This window comes from Gobio gobio, assembly GCF_949357685.1.
Source record: "Gobio gobio genome assembly, chromosome: 6".
NCBI classification, from domain to species: Eukaryota; Metazoa; Chordata; class Actinopteri; order Cypriniformes; family Gobionidae; genus Gobio; species Gobio gobio.
Window position 1 is genome coordinate 47,912,363 of NC_137102.1, and position 22,914 is coordinate 47,935,276.

General features: G+C 37.3%; 1 protein-coding gene across 2 annotated transcripts; it reads right to left on the reverse strand.

Annotated features, from left to right (window-relative positions):
* Positions 1–4,194: 4,194 nt before the first annotated feature.
* On the reverse strand, positions 4,195–22,754 carry acsm3 (acyl-CoA synthetase medium chain family member 3). 2 transcript variants are annotated; one of them, XM_079818954.1, is made up of 13 exons: positions 22,279–22,754; positions 15,391–15,601; positions 14,016–14,223; positions 13,723–13,866; positions 12,916–13,072; positions 12,331–12,410; positions 8,157–8,280; positions 7,879–7,959; positions 6,228–6,329; positions 5,997–6,124; positions 5,818–5,917; positions 5,487–5,606; positions 4,195–5,371 (listed from the first exon to the last, which is right to left on the reverse strand). In XM_079818954.1, the coding sequence occupies exons 1-13, from the start codon at positions 22,504–22,506 to the stop codon at positions 5,279–5,281; spliced, it is 1,776 nt and encodes a 591-aa protein (XP_079675080.1). In that variant the 5' UTR covers positions 22,507–22,754; the 3' UTR covers positions 4,195–5,278. The 2 variants fall into 2 exon arrangements, with proteins under 2 accessions (XP_079675080.1, XP_079675081.1); XM_079818955.1 differs by lacking the exon at positions 22,279–22,754 and adding an exon at positions 15,819–15,934.
* Between the last annotated feature and the right edge of the window lie 160 nt (positions 22,755–22,914).

Sequence of the window (22,914 nt, forward strand, 5' to 3'; positions counted from 1 at the left end):
GATGCATCTCTGATCAGTCTGATGTTACACCGTCATTGACTTTTTCCTCTCCCGTGTACTCTATGTTCACAAATTGCAAATCTCTCTCTCTCTCTCTCCCTCACACACACACACACACGTTTATCATCCAAGATAAATCACTTACTATACGTAAAGTGCATTACCATCTAGTTCAGTTGGATTAAATGATATATAGACCAATGTATTAAACTGGAACAAGAAGAGATGCAAATCAAAAGTTTGATAGTAAGAGCTTTATGAAAGGCATTTACTGTGAATGAAATATTTAAAGATGAATCACTTATTTTGTGTTGTGAAAAGAAAACTTTGTGGTTCTTTAACACAAAGAAAGTGTGACGAAAGTGTATCTGTTGTGATATTAGTACTAAGAGATTTGAAAATTGACCAATTACTTGTGAAAATTGCATCAAAGCAATTAAAAAAATACTAATATGCATGAGCCCAAATTATTTTAGAGACTTTATGGAGTAATTCTAGTTGACAAATAACTTGAACTGGTGGCCATCAAAACGGTGACCAGTTTTCAATAGTCGGAGACCTAGGTAGATACCTAGATCGTTTTTTAAAAGCTTTTTAGGGTTATATAAATTACAATTAATAACTAAGTTCTAAGGGATAAATATGTAAAATCACATCAAATAGGACATTCTGAAGTCAAAATTCAAATAATGGTAACACTTTATTTTACAGTGTCCTTGATACATGTTACATAACATGTAGTTACTAATAACTACAAGTTATGCATAATTACATACAATTAACCATGAAAAAACCCTAATCCTAAACCTAACCCAATAGTAAGTACTTGTAAGTAATGCATAATTACACTGTAACAAGGACACCTTATAAAATGTAACCCAAATAAATATAATATATAAATATGATATTTATAAATAAATAACATAACAGGTGAAGTGAATAACACTGATTATCTCTTCATCACGCCACCTGTTAGTGGATGGGATAGCAAGTGAACATTTTGTCCTCAAAGTTGGTGTGTTAGAAGCAGGACAAATGGGCAAGCGTAAGGATTTGAGCAAATTGTGATGGCTAGACGACTGGGTCAGAGCATCTCCAAAACTGCAGCACTTGTGTGGAGTTCCCGGTCTGCTGTGGTCAGTATCTATCAAAAGTGGTCCACGGAAGCAACAGCGCTTAACCGGCGACAGGGTCATGGGCGGCCAAAGCTCATTGATGCATGTGCGGAGCGAAGGCTGGCCCGTGTGGTCCATTCAAACAGACGAGCTACTGTAGCTCAGATTGCTCAAGAAATTAATGCTGGTTCTGATAGAAAGGTGTCAGAACACACAGTGCATCACAGTTTGTTGTGTATGGGGCTGCATAGCCGCAGACCAGTTAGGGTGCCCATGCTGACCCCTGTTCACCGCTAAAAGCACCAATGGAAGAAGGTGGCTCACGTTTTCTTTTACATCACGTGGATGGCCGGGTGCGTGTGCGTCACTTACCTGGGGAACACATGGCACCAGGATGCACGATGGGAAGAAGGCAAGCCGGTGGGGGCAGTGTGATGCTTTTGGGCAATGTTCTGCTGGGAAACCTTGGGTCCTGCCATCCATGTGGATGTTACTTTGACACGTACCACCTACCTAAGCATTGTTGCAGACCATGTACACCCTTTCATGGAAACAGTATTCCTTGGTGGCTGTGGCCTCTTTTAGCAGGATAATGCGCCCTGCCACAAAGCAAAAATGGTTCAGGAATGTTTGAGGAGCACAACAACGAGTTTGAGGTGTTGACTTGACCTCCATCTCAATCCAATCGACCATCTGTGGGATGTGCAGAACAAAACGGGGACCAAAACAATACTCATAATGTTATGCCTGTTCGGTGTATATAAATATAATATATATATAGATCATTTTTTATGTTTTTTTTTTCACTAGAGGTGTCAAACCTGGAACCCACTGTATACCAATATTACCATTTGGTACCATTCAAGGTACAGTCACAGTACTCTTTGTTTTGTAAGGACAGGAAAGCAGCTCTCAGGTTTTGACAGCTGGTTTGCAGTTTGAGAAATTCAAATCAGTTGCTGCAAACTAAATCCAACAGATTCATCCAAAACAACTCTCTGAGATCCACAAACAACGGCTGTTTTCAGCCTGACATCCTTCAGGCTGTCAAAACAAACATCCAAAGTCTGATTTAATGGCATAAGCCAGGAAGCAGTTGAATGTGTTGATGTCTGGCATATTTTGGCTTGATATTTCAGTAATAAAGTCTACGGCTCTGTTTTTCCGCCCGATAAGCATAAGCCCCATTAACAGTTCAATTACGCAAGCACCTGTCTCTCATTACTGCTGTCAGCAAGTGTGCTGCGCCACTACATTTCTGCCTCTATGGTCCTTGAATAACCAGTGTGGGCAGTTTACAGCTGAGTTAGTTTACGTTTTAGCAGTTTGAAACATTTTGCCTTTGATTTTTCATCAAATGTGGGCGTTATTGAATTTTTTCTGCCGTGCTGTATGTCCATTAGTGGTCAAAACAGATTTTTCATCTGAAAAGACACTGTGGAAATTTTACCCTACAGAGAGGAATGCAAATTTAGAAATCTTCATAACCTTAAAATCCTTTCATCATTCAGCAAAGATCAGATTTGTGTCTGCCATCTGTCAGTCACATGACATCATGCTCTTAAAGAATAAAGGCGCACTCTGTTTGGAAGAGACAATAAACATGGTTTATCTCGCATAAAGTCACTCAAAAACGATTAATTCATTCAAAAGGGGCTTTTAATAATATAAATGCTAACTATTTTGTAAAAAAAAAAAAGATTCACATTTAGGTTTTTGCATATGCAGAATATAATCTACAATTCAAGATTAAAAGAAAAAAAAGACATTTGAATTAAAAAGCTTATACATTTTGAGTTACTTAAACATGATTAAGCATGAGGTAGAATCATTAAAACGTATTAAAATGTATATGGCAAGGAATTCTGCAACTTTATTGTAAAGAAACGCTGCCACCTGAAGGCGAGCTGAAGGACTACAGGTTTGTAGTAGTGTTGTAGTACTCCAGATCAGAGATTTTTCGAGCACATTTGTACTCGGTCTGTCTTAGACTCAGGGTTCTGTTTCAAGACCGGTCAAGACTGTGCATGGTCTAGTTTATTTATTAACATCATTAATGTGATTGCATCTGAAGCAGTACATTTTTACATCCAATCAATAACTTTTCTAATTTGATTTTTTTTACTGTGCCAGTTCAGAAATTAAAGAGGGATTGTGTCAAAAATGTAACCAAAATGAATACAAATGCTCACAAAAATCAAGATATTGTTGCAAAAAAGTACTTGTATGAGATCTGGATTTTTATATTATAACAGAGCTGTTTTCTCAAATTTGAGCACGACTGCACACATGATAGTGCTTTTATACAAACATAAAAAAAAAATATTTTAAAAACATTATCCTCAACATTTATGCATTTGTAATTTACTCATTCAGATGTATCTTCTGTACCACCTCTTAAAGCTACACTGTGTGATATTTTCCCCCATCTAGCGGTGAAAAGGTATATGACCATCCAGTGAATATTAGTTTCACTTCCTCTCAATTCCGATTTCGTTTTAACTCCTACGGTGGCCGATTTAGTCCAAGATTAACATGGCTTCCAGTTCGACCTCGTCCACATTCGACACGGTGCCATCGAATGTTAAACCGCGAAAGGCGAAGCTTGAATTTACGGGTATGTATTTTCAATGACATATTATAAACTTACGAGAATACTTTATTACTTGAAAGAAGTAAATATACAATAATGAGCACATATATTTTTGAAAGAACTGAGTGTTTTTAGCTAAGAATAAACTAAAAAAGTTACACAGTGTAGCTTTAAGTGCAAAAATGAATTGTTAAAGATTTGATTTGATTTGTAACAGCTCAGGGCTCCAGAATGCGACTGAATGGTCGCATTTTGCTACCTTTTTTCCAGCTGGTGCGACTGAATTTGGTTGGAGACCTAGTGGGAAGCGTTTGGTGCAGAATTCTCTGTTATAAACCACAGATATCAGATGCGGAGACCAGGAGAAACATTTTGAAACATTCAGGGGCTTCAGTTCACAAATCATAAACATTCACCATGGATTTAATGTAGTAACACCCCATGGTATTGTGGAAGAAATAGTCAATTTTTTTTATTTTATTTTTACAATATTCATCTCAGAATAATAATGAAGTGCACATATAAAAGTACAACCTTTTCACACTTTTTCCAGCACTTCAAAGCTCTAAATATTATACAATTTTAATATTATTTTTAGTGTGATGATTTGTAAAACTGAAAGTTTAAAGGTGCTGGCCACTTTATGGCAAAAAACCCCCACTATAACCAGTAGGTGGGGGCATAGGAACCACTTATTTGACTTATTAGACTCCACTATTAGACTTTTATTTGACTTATTAGACTCCACTATATTTCCATTCCTTAATATATGGGAAAAAAGTTGGAAGTCACAAAGTCTCATGAAAAACTAAAACTTTTCTTCAAATTGAGACTGGATTATACAAAAAACAAGTAAAGAGTGCTCCTTTTAGTTCAGTATGACACTATATAAGAACAATAGTACATTTAATAAGAGTGGAATATTACAATTTTCCTCATAAAAATTTGGTTTTTGCACATTACTGTTGTTAATTAAAGTTAATTTTTTCTGCATAACATTTCAAGCTCAGCGCTTCACTGTTAATTTAATATTATTAGTAACTGCACTTATTAACAAAACAATGCAAAAAAAAAAAGTAATTTTATGATTAAATTAACCTTATGATAAATTTTCCTCCAGAGCCACCATCTGTAGAACTTAGTGGCGCTAGTGCCACTGCTCTCAAATGTTAGTCTGGAGCCCTGTATTATAAAAGTATTTATTAGTAATACAGTGGAAATTAGTAGATTTGGTTAGTATGTTGATTTACGGTGTGCGCCCTTAAATTTTCTGGTTGTGCCCCTAAAATGTTCAGTTGGGGGCCACTGTGCTCCTAGTGAAAAAAGTTAGTCTGGAGCCCTAGTGTTTTATTCTAATTAGTATCATAGATTAAAAATAAGTAATTTCTCAGGCGGTAATGTGGATCTTTATGAATTTAAGGAGTTCTGGTCTTGTCTTGGTCTCAACACACATTGGACTTGGATTAGGTGGTCTTGACTATAACAACACTAGTTTGTAGATCAATTCATCAGGTCTGAACTGTCTAGCAATGCTGCATATAAGGAGGTGAAACTTTTCTCATTTCCAGTTTTAGCTTGTTTTCTGTCCCCATTCCTTCTTTCTTAACTCCACTCGCCTTATTTTCCCGCTCACTGTCTTGGGCAGATGATCCACAAACTCAATCTGACAAAAAAAAAAAGGATTTAAACATTTGAAAGTTTAAACAAAATATCCCATTAAAATGGCCTAAATTGAAAGGATTAAATGAGCAAGCACTGAACTCAATTTTGTAAGTTACCTTGCGTGGATATTTATAAGGAGCCGTGACAGTCTTCACATGTGTTTGCAGTTCCTGGATCAGTTCCTTATGGTCTCTACATTTAAAATCTGCAGTCAGCACTACAAAAGCCTTCACCACCTGAAACATGGAATACAACAGGTTTTTAAACAGCGCTGCTTCATGTGTGTAATAACTATGGTTACAATTATGAACTAAATACAAGATCTATTGAGCTGCCTGCTTAGATGCCATTTTAAGGCATAGTGCTGCCTTCCAAGTTAGCCCGATTCTAAAGTCACCGTGCATGTATCCTTTACTGAGAAGGCAATCCCAGAATGCATTGCACTACCTCTCCTCGAACCGGATCTGGGCTGCTGACCACAGCAGATTCTGCTACAGCTGGATGCTCTATCAGAGCGTTTTCCACCTCAAAAGGACCAATGCGGTACCTAAAACACACACACACACACTCAATAGGAGATGTGAGATTTTTTTAACCATCATCATCATCAAAGCAGAATTCCGTACCCTGCGGACAGGATGACATCATCAGCTCTGCCAATGAACCACAGGTATCCTTCTTCATCCATCATTCCCCTGTCACCTGTCAGGTAGAAATCACCACGGAAACATTCTGCCGTGCGCTCCGGCTCCCCCTACAGGAGGATTTTAGATCAATACATTAAATTAGTGCAACTCAAGCTCACCAGCTTTTACTGTTAATACAGATCCTAATAAGCTAAGAAAAGGAAAATGTACCGTATACTCTGTGAAAAGAGAGAAGGGTCTGTCTGGTTTTACTCTGATGCCGAGGTCTCCCTCTTGTCCTCGTGGCACAACAGAACCATCTTCATCTACCACCTTAAACCAAAACAGTCCAGAATTACTAGAACACTTCACAGAAAATCCATCCATAAGTGGAAAGTGGAAAAGTATTTGTATCATTTGTTTTTTTAAATGTCTTCATTTTATATAATTACAATCTGTCTTAGATTATATTTTAGAGCAAATTTTACAGCTATTATTAAAGAGAACCTATTATGCCCTTTTTTAAAGTCTTGATTTTATTTTAAGTCTACTAAAATAGGTTTATATTTAAACATTAGTCTGTCAGTAACGCTCTTTTTAGTTCCAGTGGTGACAAATCAGGTCCTCCCCCTTACAATTCCTACAAAATCGTGTTATGATAAATGCTGTTTGAACTACGTAATAATGACCATTAACATCTGTATTAGTTAGCTTATGTACTAGCATAGTATACAGATACTCGAATTAGCCTGATAGCTGATGGTGCGTTCAAGTCATGTCGTAAAGATCGTATTTACGAGTTGAACGCACATGAACGCCACCACGAAGTCGTAAATACCAGTGGGAAGTTCGGGATTTTCTTTAAGCCCCGATCTGTACGAATTGGGGGCGTGTCAGTGAGAAACATGGCGGAATCAATGGCTGCATTGTCTGTAGTTGCCGGTAAATTTGTTGAAATTTTATGTTTACTCGTCCTAGAAACTGGCATTTATCATGTGCTTGTTATAATTACAATTAGCCTAATATATAATGATACAGTTTACAGTGGCTTCATAGATAAATTAAAAACGTAAAAGATTAAAACTCACCTGATGCGCATTTTTGTTCTTCGTTTTCTATAAGCAGAGTTAACAAACCTTGCTGTATTTTTTTTTTTATTCATTAAAAGAAGGTACACCGCCATCTTGCTCCGACCAAAAAGACTTGTAACGCACATGATGTCGTAAACACGACTTCTCACCTCGTAAATACGAACATCCCAGGAGGACTTGAACGCACCATTAGTTTATACACCAAACCTTGGGCGAATTAATTAAATGAGGAATATTGTGAGGTGTACGTTCCCGGAAGAAAACTCAAAGACTACAATCAAGCAGTTTGAGGGGGTTCAGAAACTTTGTTTAGTGATAAAGAGAAAATCTCCTTTTGAAGTGACACTGTAAATGTGCAGATCCTTTTCATGCTCAAACAGCAACATTACACACTATTGTGATGCATATTGGAGTGAAACGGCTTCTCAAACTAGAAAAAATGTAGGACGGGACTTAATTTTGCCCATGAGGAATTGATTGGATGGTTGGATCATTTTGGTTTGATAGAGCTCTGATGTCATACGAGTGACAGGTTGTCCCGCCCTCTCGCCAGTAAACACATCATCAGAGAAGAGATGTTGCTGCAAGAGGGGGAAGTTATTTTGATTAAAGATTAAGAGGGCACATACATTTTAAAATAATGATGTGCACATATAAATAATTTATAATAAATACTGTAATATCCCACAATATAATAAGTTTTAAATTTCATAGTAAATTGAATATGAAGCCAGCAAGTATAACACTAAACCCCTATTATGCCCAGTTTAAACCCCGAACTGTTACCGCACCTGAACATCATATCCCGGTGATGCCTTTCCAAAAGATCCTGGTTTGATCTTCATCCCTTTAAACGTGCCTGCTATTAAAACCTGGGTGGAAAAAAAAGAGGAATGACTATATTCTGTGTGGCAGCACATAAGGATAAGCTTAGATTTATTCTCCTTCTGTTCATTTTGGATTTTGTTAATGAATCAATGACTATATAATATGGGCGAAAACATGCTAATTTAGGGCCCATTTTCAGTCCCGTCTATATTGATCCTTCAAAAACTGATCCAAGGCTTACAGTCTCAGTCTGTCCATATCCTTCATAGATGTCCAGTCCAGTGAGTTCTTTCCATTTCCACATCACCTCTGGGTTAATGGGCTCTCCTGCACACAGACAGTGCTCAAGAGCCTGGAAGTTATACCTGTCAGAAACCACAGGTAAAGATGACGATTACACCTCAACAAGACAAATGAATATGGATTCTGCAATGATTATTATGACAATTCAGTTAAAAATGTTGCAACTTACATGATATTACAAAGAAACTTTTACTGACACTAAGCACCTGGGGTCACTCCTAACTTGCCAATTAAGGAGAAACTCGTGTCTGCCATCGGCGTGTTAGAGCAAAGTTTTTGCTCTAAGAGTGTTTCACAAAGCATTTTAGCGCTAAAACTAGCTCCTAAATCTGTGAAACGTTAGGAGTAGTCAAAAGGACTCCTAAGTCACTTAAGACCAAATCACAAACAATCCTAATGGCTGTTGCAGATCTTTCTCCCCTATTTCTCTTCCTGTCTACTCACTGTCCTATCATAATAAAAAGGCAAAAAAATAAGAAATATTATTTATTTAATAAAAAAATAATGTCTTTTACCTGTGGCAGTTGTTTCACGAGTTCACACTTACAACTGATCGGAAAGAGTAAAATAAGTATAAATATAAATAATAATAAAATAACTATTTGCCATGTTGTCTGAGAGGATCGAGGTCTCCGAGCCCAAACCCAGAGTATGCCTACTCCCCTGAATCTCTGGCTGGGACGAGAGTGAGGAGTCGAGGTGGTGGAGGGATGCAGAAAGCTGTGGAGGTAACTTGGTGATTCGGCTGTGTTTCCTGTATGTCTCTCGAGCTGATTAATTTAGATAGTGCTCCTCCCGAACTTTGTTTATAAAACATAATTTGTCGCTTGAATTCTGCAATCTCTTTTGAGAGGCTGATAATCAGCTGAACATATATTTGTTTAATTAGTGACACTTAGCTTACTTTTTAAAGGGGTGGTAAACCACAATTTCACTATTCTAACTTTAGCTAGCGTGTAATGTTGCTGCTTGAGCATAAACAACATCTGCAAAGTTACAACGTTCAAAGTTTAAAGCAAAGGGAGATATTTGCTTTTAAAGAAATCAATTTCTAAGGACTACAGCAAACGGCCAGTAGGCGACTACAGACATTCCTCCAGGGTTGGTGACATCACCAGCCTCAATATTTACATAAACCCCTCCTCCGAGAATATGAAATAAGGGGGGGGTGAGGCCATTTTGTATCGCGGCGCTGTTGTGGTATAGTTAGGCTGGAGTGGTGTTGCTGCAATGCCGACGAAACGCTGTTATTTTCATCCGGATTGCAGGTCTGGGGTACTTGCTTTGTTCAGCAGTCCTAGGGACGGGGGTGCGTTGCAGTGTGTTTAACATACACCATGTTATATGCATTTGTGTGTTTGAGACAGAGGGGAACAGGTCGCAGATGCTGCCCATCATAAAGCACTAGACAGACAGGGTCGGAGGAGAAGAATGGAAAATGTGACATAATGGACAATATTCATCTGTATTTGCAATTCATGAGCCGCGGTTCATGCACGACGGGCTCGCGGCTCCCGCTGCACATCTCACGGAGGAAAACTTCCACAATCTTCGCGAGTTCAATGCCGGATTCACACAACGTCAACTGCACGAGACAAACACTGCCAGTGCGTGGATGCACGACGGGCTCGCGGCTCCTGCTGCACATTTCACGGAGGAATTAGCTTCCACAATCTTCGCGAGTTCAATGCAGGAATCACACAACGGCTTGTCCTGAAAGATGGATTTACAAACAGAAGCTGTTTACGGGCCACAACCTGTAAGTCTGATTTATTTTTCATCTATGTGTTTTCCTGTAATAGGTTAATTGTACGTTGTAGCAAGGAAGTAAACAGATGACAACGCTGTTCTGCAAACCAGTCTGTTAAATGCTCATTCATACTTAACTTTATCCGACAAACACCTAACGTTACAAACACTAACGTTAAAATCTCAACAGCGAACTTGGCATTAGTGTAAATGATTCTTTGATTAGAGCTTTTGTGTATTGTTTATCTACAGGCATGCTAAACATGCTTCTGTGTGTGATTTGGCTACTAGCAAAGCCAATGTTTAGTGTTCGTTTTGGGACAGATATTTGGCTATAATCGTTCTAAAAATACAAAAGTAACAGTGCCATTCAGTAGCGATCACTATAGATCCACCGTCTTTACTCTTGAGGACTGAACAGGTTGAACAGGTTCTGCTCGATCATCTTCACTCAAATGTTCTGGGTCTGATTCGGGCTCATATGGTTTTATTGACGCCATTGTTTCTAATACTGACCAAAGCACAGCCTCCGGTAAGGGGCGTGACGTTTCCGATAAATTTGCACTGCGGTTAGCGAATCACAACACACTGGGCCAGTTAACCAATCAGAGCCCACTGCGTATTTTTGAGGGACTGGCTTCATACAACCCGGAAAGCATCAGACCGTTTTACAAGGAGGGACAGAGCAGTGTAGAATAAAGGTCAAATATATGAAAAATAATGCAATTTTTTTTTCAAACGAAGCATGAACACATGTTACAGTGCACCCCACAAACACAATCAAGCCTTCAAAAGAATGTGTTTTACCACCCCTTTAAAATCTTTATTTCAATATGACAACAATCTTTTTTTTTTTAATCTTTATTTGAATATGGCAACATACGTTCTACAACATTTTTTATCACTGACTGAGACCCCTCCCCCATCAGCCAATCACTGTGGGCATAGTTAGTAAGCGTGATGACATCATCCATTGCAACAAGGTCAACCCCGCCCTTTGTCTTAGCTTAAGACTTCTTTCTGTTCCTCAGTAAAAGTTGCTCTCAGCAGCTTTGTGAATAGGTTTTAAGAGAAAACTATTAGCTAAGAACTTTTACTACTGTTTAGGAGAACTCTTAACGCTAAGGTAAAATGTTTTGTGAATACGGCCCCAGATTTACAAACAGCTTGCTCTAGCGCAAACCCTCTTTTGGCGTAAAAAAAAACCTTTCAGGATTTACTTAAGACAGGCAGTGAAAAATGAGGCTGACTTTATTGCATTTGCAGGAGTTTCCCTTTCAGGCGCAAAATTTATGAGAGGAGAGTATTTAAATGAATCATGCAACGCGATTTACTAAGGGTTGCACTCGTCAATTTACCAGTGTTTGCGCCATTATTTGCTGACCCAAAAAAGCATGTCTTAAACCAGACGCTAAAGGGTAGTTTGTGTTGGTAATTATGGAAATGATCCAGCTGCGTCCATGTTCTCTAAAGGCCCCATGGCATGGATTTTTTTAATTATATTATAATGTTTCCTGAGGTGTACTTATATTGTCAGTATGATTTTTACATCACAAAATGTCATCATTTAGAAATAAAAGGCATTTTTTCTATACTGATATTAGCCCTCTGGCTTAAATGCTCTGTTTCAAGGGGCGTGTCTGCTGTGAGACTTCAGTGAAAACGCCCACTGTTGTGACTGGCTGACATCTTTTTTTTTTTTTAATGAGTATTAGATTATGGAGTATTAGAGTATTAGTCTGAGTGAACTTGAATGATTAGCTACACATCAGATATCACTGATCACAGATCAGGCATTAATGAACACTGTTACTCACTGTTTGTGGAGGTGAATCCATATGGTAAAAGTGTTTGTAAAGCCTGTGCTGACATTGCGAAACGGAACCCATTTTCTCCACATTCTCTGGGCGGGAAAAGCAGAGGAAGGGGAGGTAACCGTCCCCATATGACTCCATACAGGGAAGATTCCAGATCGGCTTGTCTGAGCTCTCATTTTCTCAAAGGCAGAGCAGAACACCCAGAATTCGGTTTAGACCTTTCAAAATTTCTAGCCACTTGGAGACCATATACAGGCTAGGGGAACTCATATTAATGTTAAAAAACCTCATAAAATGAAAATTTCATGCCATGGGACCTTTAATCTGTGTTCGTCAGTAGATCATGCACAGAACTTTCCACTCCCATCGTCTGTGCTTTTTTGGAATTGCGCTCTCACACAAACTTGCCCTGTTTAGTAAATCTGGCCCTAAATACACAAACTCGATAATCATAAAACCAACAAATGAAGCCTATAAAGAAATTAGACCTGAAAGAGAATTCATTTGCATTCAAATACATCACAGCACACCAGTTACAGTCAGTACCTGGATATGTCGTCCTGTACAAGCATTCGATAGGCTGTTGGTGCCGTGCAGAAGGTGGTGATGGGATAGCTGCTCAAAGTCTGTCAGGAGAGTTACCAGAAAACTTTCTGTTAATCAAATCATCCTGAAAAAAAAATTAATCTCATTTTCCACAAAAATATTAAGCACAACTGTTTTCAACATTGATAATAAAAATAAATGTTTCTTGGGCAGCAAATCAGCATATTAGAACGATTTCTGAAGGATCATGTGACACTGAAGACTGGAGTAATGATGCTGAAAATTCAGCTTTTCCATCACAGGAATAAATTACATTTTAAAATATATTAAACATTTCACATTATTACATTATTTACTGTATTTTTGATCAAATAAATGCAGCCTTGGTGAACAGAAGAGACTACTTAAAAAAATCGTACCAACTCCAAACTTACTGTTGATTTGCAATATCTCTTAAGTAATATTAAGTGTTGTGGGTTTTTTTCATACAACTTTGTTAAGGAGATTTCTTAAAGAATCAGTTCTTGATCCTTAACTTTCAAGCAGAACATTCTAGACAAGATTGAACCTGTGATCTTCCTGTACCTTAAGAACTGTACTTGTATCAAAGCGTGGCATGTGGTGAACAAACACACAAGCTCCCTGGATCCATGGGGCAAACACGCTGCTCCACGCCGACTTGGCCCAGCCTGTGTCTGACGTGTTCCAAAAAACATCCTGCTCAGTCAGATCCAGCCAGTACCTTAAGAATTCACACAAGAATTATATACATTTTATGTAAAGGTCAGTAAGATTTTTTTATATTTGTAAAATTAAGAATCAAAAATACAGCAAAAACAGTAATATAGTGAAAAATTATTACCAATAAAAATAACAGTTTTCAATTTTAGTATATTTTAAAATCTAATTTATTCCTGTGATGGCAAAACTGAATTTTCAGCATCATTACCCTAGTCTTCAGTGTCACATGATCATATGAATATTCTTATTTGATGCACAATTAACAGTGTTGAAAACAGTTGTGCGGCTTCATATGTTTTTGCAGCTTAATATTCACAATGTATTTTTTTCAGGATTCTATGGTGAACAAAGTTCAAAAGAACAGCATTTTTTGAAATAGAAACCTTTTATAATATCATAAATGCCTTTAAATATCCCTTTTGATCAATTTAATGTGTCCTTGCTGAATGAAAGTATTCATTTCTTTAAAGACAATAAAATCTTACTGACACCAAACTTTTGAACAATAGTGTACATTATTATGTATATACATAAACATGTAATACATCTTTCGCTATAAAATGTATACATTTTTAACATAATTGAACTGCTCAATGCAGTGCTGATCTGTGCTGAATTCAGCCCACTGACCCTTGGAATGAAGTCACAAACCTGCCGTTCACCGTGAGCCCCAGACCGTAACTACAGTGGCTATGTTGGGTCATTTTTGGGGAGCCGGTTGTACCACTAGTGAAGAAGATAGTCATGGCCTCCTCACTCCTGGTGTCCACACAAACATGATCATCTGACACTTTTCTACAATGCAAAAAAACATCTGATCATAATTTTCTCACTACTTTGTAATTTTTCCAACTACTCTATGTTTAATGTGTGCACTTAGACATTTCTTCAATAAATTATAGTGCCCTCTGTCCATGCACATCCCTCCCTTGTTCTCCACTGACCCCATGAGTTCTGTCAGGTTGCCCCAGCCCTGCATGGCCCTGTGGGACAGCAGAAGCTTGGTGGAGATGGAAGGGCATTCTGAGGCTACTGTGTCCAACAGTGGAGCCAAAGTCTCATCTGTGATCACACACTTGGCCCCAGATGACTGCAGCCGGTGGCGGATATCTCGAGCCGTAAGCTGAGAGGTGCCGGGGATCAGAACTGTACCTGTGTGAGGAAATGGGGTTACGATAAAAAAGAGTGAAAGTTGAAATTAAAAACATAGAGAATACCCAAGGTTAGTTCACCCAAAAATGAAAATTCTGTCATTTATTACTCACCCTAATGTCGTTCCAAACCAGTAAAACTTTCATCTTCGGAACACAAATTATTATTATTTTTTTTTTTAAATGAAATCGGAGAGTTTCTGTCCCCTCAAGCGCTCAAACATGCTGTGTAACACGAGAATTAACCTCATTGGTTCTTGCAGAAGCTCAAACGTGCTGCGTAACACGAGAATGAACCTCATTGGTTCTCGCACATCATGCGAACATGCTTGAGCTTCTGTTTACCATAACTGATGTGAGTTGATGAATGTTTATATGTAAAATAAGGCCTAAATTCAGTCGGTTCATCATAAAAAGCGATCGAGTCTCTTCAGAAAATGTGGACTAAACTGCTCAATTCATACGGTTTTATGATCTTTTTGAAGTGTCATGGTCATTGGCGGAGTTTCACTTTTGTGCTTTACCTTGGGGTATAATTAATATTATAATAAATAATAATAATAAAGGTGTTGAATAATTAAAGGATTAAAAGGGATTTAAGGGAATAAATAAGAAAGGTAAAATAAGTTCTAGGTCTAATTGTAGTAGGCTAAAGAAGTAATTAATTTAAACTATTTGCAAATATTAAGTTATTTTAAAATGTGCACAAATTCACTCATATGTCTAATATGTAGGAAATGCAAACTTCACATTCATTTATGAATTACATAAATCATGATCGCATTCTCAGTGAGACGACAAGCAAAAAAAAAATCCAGTTCTACTGAATTAACCCTATATTACAATATTGTGATGCCTAAATTTTAATTCAGCATTCAAAATTTTTAATGTTTTGTTTTTAATTTATTTAGGCATAATAGTGTGGAATTTAAATATCTGCCATATGTAAATACCTTTTTTTTTTTTTTTTTTTTTACATTTTAAAATGACACTTCAACTTTAAGCTGGTCCAAACTAGCATATTTCCCCAGCAGCTTGAAGCAATAAAATTAGATTAAAGTTTAACCCCAACAATGAACCAATGGAAAACAGAACAAGGATGCAAGAATCATAGAAATCTCTCTCAGAAAATGGCCAAATCTATTTCAGCAGGTCTGTAAGACTGTACCTGTTCTGAGACATGCTACATTAACCAGCCACCACTCAGGGACTCGGGGTAAAGCGAGGAACACACGATCCCCTCTTTCCAAACTGCACACCTGAAGCAGAACATTTGCAAGTTTTCTGGAGTGGAAGCTCAACTCCTCAAAACTCCATTTGACTTCTTCTCCGCTGTCATTCACCCACCACAGCGCTGGAAGAGACGACCTCTGTCCATTCTGTAATACACAGCAAAAATACATCTAACTATTTAAAGGGCTGGCATTGTACATTCAGTGTGCATGTGTTTCTGTTGCACTAGCGTCACCAAACAAAATAGCAAAATGATAATGCTGTTATTATTCCTGCCTAATAGCTAATTTTATGCTCAATCAATGTGGAACAACATGAGGTTTAGTAAATGACAGAATTTTTAAAACCAAGTTCCATACTAACCATTTTGGGGTGAAAAAACAAAACAAAAGCCAGAGCATCAATAAATATAATTGACTTGATTTTTGTCATTTTCTGTGGTATTAGTTAGTTTGTTTCACTTTTATTCACAGAAATTGTATGATGATACCAATGTAAAAAGACACAGAAAGCAGACACTCATTCAGTCAATCTTACTCTCAACACTAGCTCCTTATTTCCACTTATATTCTTATTTTTGAGTAAATTACACACAAGCACATTCAGAAAGTAGCCTACTGCATGACAGAATGACACACTGCGTCGCAATTCCCATTCTATCCGTACTAAATAGTATTCGCAATGAGAATGCTTGTCCCAAATCGTAGTATAGTATGTATAGAATGAGTATTCCAAAGATAAAGATGGTCCACCCTTTAACGGCTAATATTGGCCACAATCCATTGCTCATTGGACGCGGATTCGATTAGAACTACAAACACAAATAAAAAGTGTTAAAACTACAAACATGGTGAACGAGTCCGACGGCTAGAGCTATCAGAGCTATCCACTTCAGAAATCGTTATTACGAGCTTTGCATTCAAGTCTAATGATTCAAGTGTTTTGTAAAGCTAAAAACTATAAAATAAGATCTTTATTTCTTAAGAATTCGATTTCTGTTCAAACTGTTATTTCCTTTTGGAATAATTTGTTTGTTAACCTTAATTGGAAAAAAATCTGGTCTTTACAGCAGAAATTCTCTCTTACAAATAAAGTGAAAGAAATGTCCTTTAAGCTCATACACAGGTTCTATCCTGTTAAGAAATGTATACAAAGATTTAAATCTGACATTGAGCTAACATGCTCTTTCTGTTTGATTTCTGATGAAACAGTGGTTCACTTATTTTGGTCATGTCATTATACTCAGAAATTCTGGAATGATATTGGTGTATTTGTCAAGTGTAAAATTTTGCCAGGTTTCTTAATACATATGAGGAACATTATATTTGGGTACTTTGACTCAGACCCCAGAAACGAAAATATGTTTTGCTATTAATTGAATTTTTTTTCATGAGCAAATTTTACATTCACAAATGCAAATTTACAAACTGTAAGCCTGTCTTCTTAAAAGAAATGGAAAATTATTTAAATGTGATTTCAGTATCTACTAATAAGAAAGCTATAAAGACTGTTAGGATTTGCACTGCCTTTGATCTCTTCATGTGATGTAATGGCTCTCTTCTTTTTCTTTATCTTTTTTCTTTCTTTCATTTTTACGGTTTCCGCGGTGTATAAAACACATTTCAAACGAATATTCGTATACGTAAATATGCACTACATTAAATGACAAGACGTTCTAACGTTAGCCTGGGGAAAAACTAATAAGTCACAGCAGTTCTCCCCGCCACCATGTTTTAAGTTTATGGCACGCCCATCTCGAGAATTTGGGTATCAAAATTAGCTGTGTTCCAGGCAACCCGTAACCCGTGTTTTTCCAACCTTCTACCCGTGAAAGTGCACTGGAACAGCAGCCAAACCCGTGACTTCCCACCCGTGAACTCGTACTAGATCGACGTACTCCCAGTTACGAGTTTTGACGTCACATAGCCCGCGAAGCAACAATGGCAGCCCCCTACGGATGCAGTGTTTATGAAACAAATATACAAATAACGTAAAATAAAAGGTATAACAGCTTTTCTTGCCGTCTGCGCTGTTTTTCTCTTCCGTTTCCCTCAAATAAGCAAGGAGTAAGCACCTTTGGCGATAGAAATGATTGTAAATGAGCATGCACCCCGTACGGTCCGACAAGCTTTGTTTACATCGAGCTACCACACAATTCCTTGCGCTCAGGCAGTTTGGCGTGACTTTGCCTGGAAAACTACAAAGTCGTGAGTCGTGGTTTGAAGTTGTAATTTACGGCCTCAAAAACCTGCCTGGAACGCAGCATTATTTCCGAATTTCCCAGTGGTAAACACGACATCACAGGGTGTTCATGTGCAGTTTTAACCTTTACTGTTTATGGTTTTAACCTAGGGAACTTGTACACGATAATTCCGATAGCACGTGTAAGCAGCAATTATAATGCTGCCTTCACGTGCTATCGGAAATGTCCTAATTCCCACTTTAGAAGTCGTGATTACGAGCTTGTTGCATTCAAGTGCTTTGTTGTCGGAGTGAACAGGAATCATGGTGGACACCAGGGGCCCGTTTCAGAAAGGAGGTTAAGTGAAAACTCTGAGTAGGTTAACCCTGAAATAAGGGAAACTCTGGGTTTTCTGTTTCAGAATGGGAGGTATGTCAAGCCAGAGAAAGCAGGGTAAGCCAAGCCCGTTTCTGAAAGAGAGGTAACTTATACTCAGAGTCAGTTACCAGGGTAACTTACTCTGTGAACCTAACCTGGGGCCTGTTTCAGAAAGGAGGTTCAACCAACTCTGAGTTTAAACCTGAACTCTGAGTTGACTTACTCTGAGATGGGAAACTCTGAGTTTTGGGTTTCAGAACAGCTGAATTGAGGTAGTTCAATCAACTCTGAGTAGACTGACTCTGAGTTAAGCTCATGCACTCCAACTATGAAAAGCCACGATCAATGGAGCTCCGAAATTACGATTCACCATGGCAACAGCACCCAACAAAAAGATGTTTGCATACTTCCGGGTCAATACACAAGTTTAATTCTTCATTATTTTAATTAAGTTTAATTTTCATGGTATCCAAAAGGCAAACAAAGAATGTGACAGCAGCTAAAAAACAAACAAAAAAAAAAACATAATTCAATCAGGAAAAGCTTTAAGCATAAAATGTTCATGGGTGTTGGTTTAATGACTTTACAAACATTTGACATATTAAATAAATATCATTCAGTGTCCAATGTGCAGCAGCTTTTCCCACATAGACCCTTTTCAGAGACTGTGATGACGTGTTTTAAAAGTCATCAAGATCGTAAATCCTGCAACGTTTTTTGTATTTTTTTTTTATGTATGTACATTTATAACACTAATACTTTGTATTATATTACTTTTGCATCAAATTACAAAAATCAAGTTACCGCTGCTGTGAGAGTGTTTCTAATACAGTGTCTATGGGAGTGATGGTTAAAATTAACAACTTTCTCTCTTTTCACTGCAGTTATCAATCTTACTTTAATTTTTCCATCTTTTTGAAAGTTGTGAAATCACTATTGTGGAGTTTTTCTTTTGCTATTTGAGCAAATGGAGACACAAAAATATATATTTAATGTATTCTCTCATTCACCGCTATAAGAGTTAACCCAACTATGACGACTTCAGCTTCGGAAACCCAGAAATGTGAAAAGGGTCTGTGCTCTTTTCACATAATGAAATGTTCTCTGATCCCACCTGTTACATTTATTAATCAGGGTAATGACATTAACATTTGACTTCTACTCAGGCCAGAGTAAATCCAGCCTCAATCCAGCCAAACACCAGCACCACTGACAGATGAAGAGGAGATGGAGGAAGAATATTAACACCCAACAGGAAAAAAGAATAAAGTATTTGTAGGAAATAAAGATGACTATAAAAATGTAAATAAATGCTGTGGTGGTAGTTATGCCATATATCTTGTACTACCATCTGGCAGCATCCTTCCATTCCATACAATAATCCGTTTTCAGAAAGTGTGATGATGGGTATATGAGTGTCATAAATGCGTCCAACCACTGGAAATCCTAAAGGAAATTCTAATTATCAGGTTACTTCTAGAGGATTATCAAGTGAACGTCAGGATCCTGTATAAAAGGACATGCCATTTTTGTCACTTTGACAGTGTCCTCATGATGAAAATATGAGCAATGAATGTTCCTGCAAAGAATTCTTTTCTTACTTTGTATTTTTGTCAAGTGGCAGATAATTTAATTTGTTTTAAGTAAACTTTGCTTACTTTAGATTTAGATTAAATTTATAATTTTTTTTATATTTATACTTGAAATACGACCAAAATACTCAGTAAGAAAAGCATTTGTGGCGTTTGAATGAATGAATAAAGTATTTAAACACTGCTGGTGCTTTAAAAAGGGGGAGGAGAAAAAAAGAAACTCTGGGTTTACCAAAGAAAACCTGCTTCTGACCAGGTTAGGTTCACAGAGTAAGTTACCCTGGTAACTGACTCTGAGTATAAGTTACCTCTCTTTCAGAAACGGGCTTGACTTACCCTGCTTTCTCGGGTTTGACATACCTCCCATTCTGAAACAGAAAACCCAGAGTTTCCCTTATTTCAGGGTTAACCTACTCAGAGTTTTCACTTAACCTCCTTTCTGAAACAGGCCCCTGGTCAGGAGCAGGTTTTCTTTGGTAAACCCAGAGTTTCTTTTTTTCTCCTCCCCCTTTTTAAAGCACCAGCAGTGTTTAAATACTTTATTCATTCATTCAAACGCCACAAATCCTTTTCTTACTGAGTATTTTGGTCATATTTCAAGTATAAATATAAAAAAAATTATAAATTTAATCTAAATCTAAAGTAAGCAAAGTTTACTTAAAACAAATTAAATTATCTGCCACTTGACAAAAATACAAAGTAAGAAAAGCATTCTTTGCAGGAACATTCATTGCTCATATTTTCATCATGAGGACACTGTCAAAGTGACAAAAATGGCATGTCCTTTTATACAGAATCCTGACGTTCACTTGATAATCCTCTAGAAGTAACCTAATAATTAGAATTTCCTTTAGGATTTCCAATGGTTGGATGCATTGATGACACTCATATTCCCATCATCACACTTTCTGAAAACGGATTACTGTAATGGAAGAATGCCAGATGGTAGTACAAGATATATGCCATAACCACCACCACAGCTGTTAAATACATTTATTTACATTTTTATAGTCATCTTTATTTCCTACAAATACTTTATTCTTTTTCCTGTTGGATGTTAATATTCTTCCTCCATCTCCTCTTCATCTGTCAGTGGTGCTGGTGTTTGGCTGGATTGAGGCTGGATTTACTCTGGCCTGAGTAGAAGTCAAATGTTAATGTCATTACCCTGATTAATAAATGTAACAGGTGGGATCAGAGAACATTTCATTATGTGAAAAGAGCATAGACCCTTTTCACATTTCTGGGTTTCCAAAGCTGAAGTCGTCATAGGGTTAACTCTTGTAGCGGTGAATGAGAGAATACATTAAATATATATTTTTGTGTTCCCATTTGCTCCAATAGCAAAAGAAAAACTCCACAATAGTGATTTAACAACTTTCAAAAAGATGGAAAAATTAAGATTGATAACTGCAGTGAAAAAGAGAGAAAGGTGTTAATTTTAACTATCACTCCCATAGACGCTGTATTAGAAACACTCTCACAGCAGCGGTAACTTGATTTTTGTAATTTGATGCAAAAGTAATATAATACAAAGTATTAGTGTTATAAATGTACATACATACATTTTTTTTTTTAAACGTTGTAGGATTTACGATATTGATGACCATTCAAACACGTCATCACTGTGAAAAGGGTCTATGTGGGAAAAGCTGCTGCACATTGGACACTGAATGATATTTAATTAATATGTCAAATGTTTGTAAAGTCATTAAACCAACACCCATGAACATTTTATGCTTAAAGCTTTTCCTGATTGAATTATGTTTTTTTTTTTTTTTTTTTTTAGCTGCTGCCACATTCTTTGTTTGCCTTTTGGATACCATGAAAATTAAACTTTAATTAAATTAAAGTAATTAAGAATTAAACTTGTGTATTGACCCGAAAGTATGCAAACGTCTTTTTGTTGGGTGCTGTTGCCATGGTGAATCGTGATTTCGGAGCTCCATTGATCTGGCTTTTCATAGTTGGAGTGCATGAGCTTAACTCAGAGTCAGTCTACTCAGAGTTGATTGAACTACCTCAATTCAGCTGTTCTGAAACCCAAAATTCAAAGTTTCCCATCTCAGAGTAAGTCAACTCAGAGTTCAGGTTTAAACTCAGAGTTGGTTGAACCTCCTTTCTGAAACAGGCCCCAGGTTATTCTTGCCTATTTATTGGGAAAATCTTATTAAAACCATCATCATTTGTAGCTAGTCTCCATGCACCGACAACCATAAACATTCCACATAGTCCGCTTTCTGCTGATTCTGTAATTTCAGTCAAATGCAGGCTATTTTCGCTGTGTACCAAACATACAATACACTTCATATGCTTACTCACATGTAAATATGTACTACGTTAATGTCAAGACAAGACGACCAAGCTGTTTTGGTCCTGCACTGGACACAGTAGTCCAGTTCTCCCCGCCACCATGTTTAAAGCTTATGACACGCCCATCTCGGGAATTGGGGTATCAAAATTATTTCCGAACTTCCCAGTGGTAAACACGACATCAGAGGGCGTTCATGAGCAATTTTTACCTAGGAAACTCGTATTTACGATAATTCCGATAGCACGTGAAGGCAGCATAAGTATGATGAAAATGTATTATTTCTCATTTGGCAAACGCAGTTAAAGTTCGAAAAACATTAGAACACCAGAAGCAGAACTAATACATTTCTTAAATTACCTTTTCTTTTGATTCCCACTGCTCGAGCACATCATTTGCGAAATTAAACTGCTGAGGAACTTGTATGTTGTAAATCCGTCTCAAGCTCTCATAATCGCAGAAGTTTTTTGGTGCAGATGTTTTGAATCTGCACATTTGCAGCCAATAACCTCGCTCATACATTTCATTTTTGTTAGCGTATTTCAGACAGCGTTTAAAAAGGGTTTTGCGAAGCACATACAAATGCATTTTTAGTCTTTAACCGTGGACTCGACGTTACAAAATTAACGCTTTGAGGTCGTTTCTCCCACCCGACATTAGTCACACAGATGCAACTTTCACACGGACCACTTTGTACCCTTTAAAAAAAAAAATCCGTACTTTGCAGTAAACATCTAAACGTGAAACCGCGTCCTATAGAACTACAGATTAAGAAAAATGGAAGCACTGCAGAACCAATAAAAGCTTCACACACATAGTTCAGGTCCGTGAAAACAGACACTAATCTCTCGAATTAGCAGAAATGACCGCCTACAAAACTAAAGTCCCACTTGTAAAGCCTTAAAACAAAGATTAACCCGATGTAAATGTAACAGTACATGCTAATTTGTGGATTTAAAGTTAATAATTATGTAAAGCTTCAACAGATGTGAAAAC

What these genes read in the sequence shown, in the direction of transcription:
- acsm3 (XM_079818954.1), bottom strand. Translation starts at nt 22,506, where the DNA reads ATGCATTTGTATGTGCTTCGCAAAACCCTTTTTAAACGCTGTCTGAAA. An exon ending in GGGCTCACGGTGAACGGCAG is followed by an intron (nt 13,073 to 13,722) that starts GTTTGTGACTTC and finishes TGAATTCTTAAG; the next exon opens with GTACTGGCTGGATCTGACTG. An exon ending in CAGATCCGGTTCGAGGAGAG is followed by an intron (nt 5,607 to 5,817) that starts GTAGTGCAATGC and finishes TCCATGTTTCAG; the next exon opens with GTGGTGAAGGCTTTTGTAGT.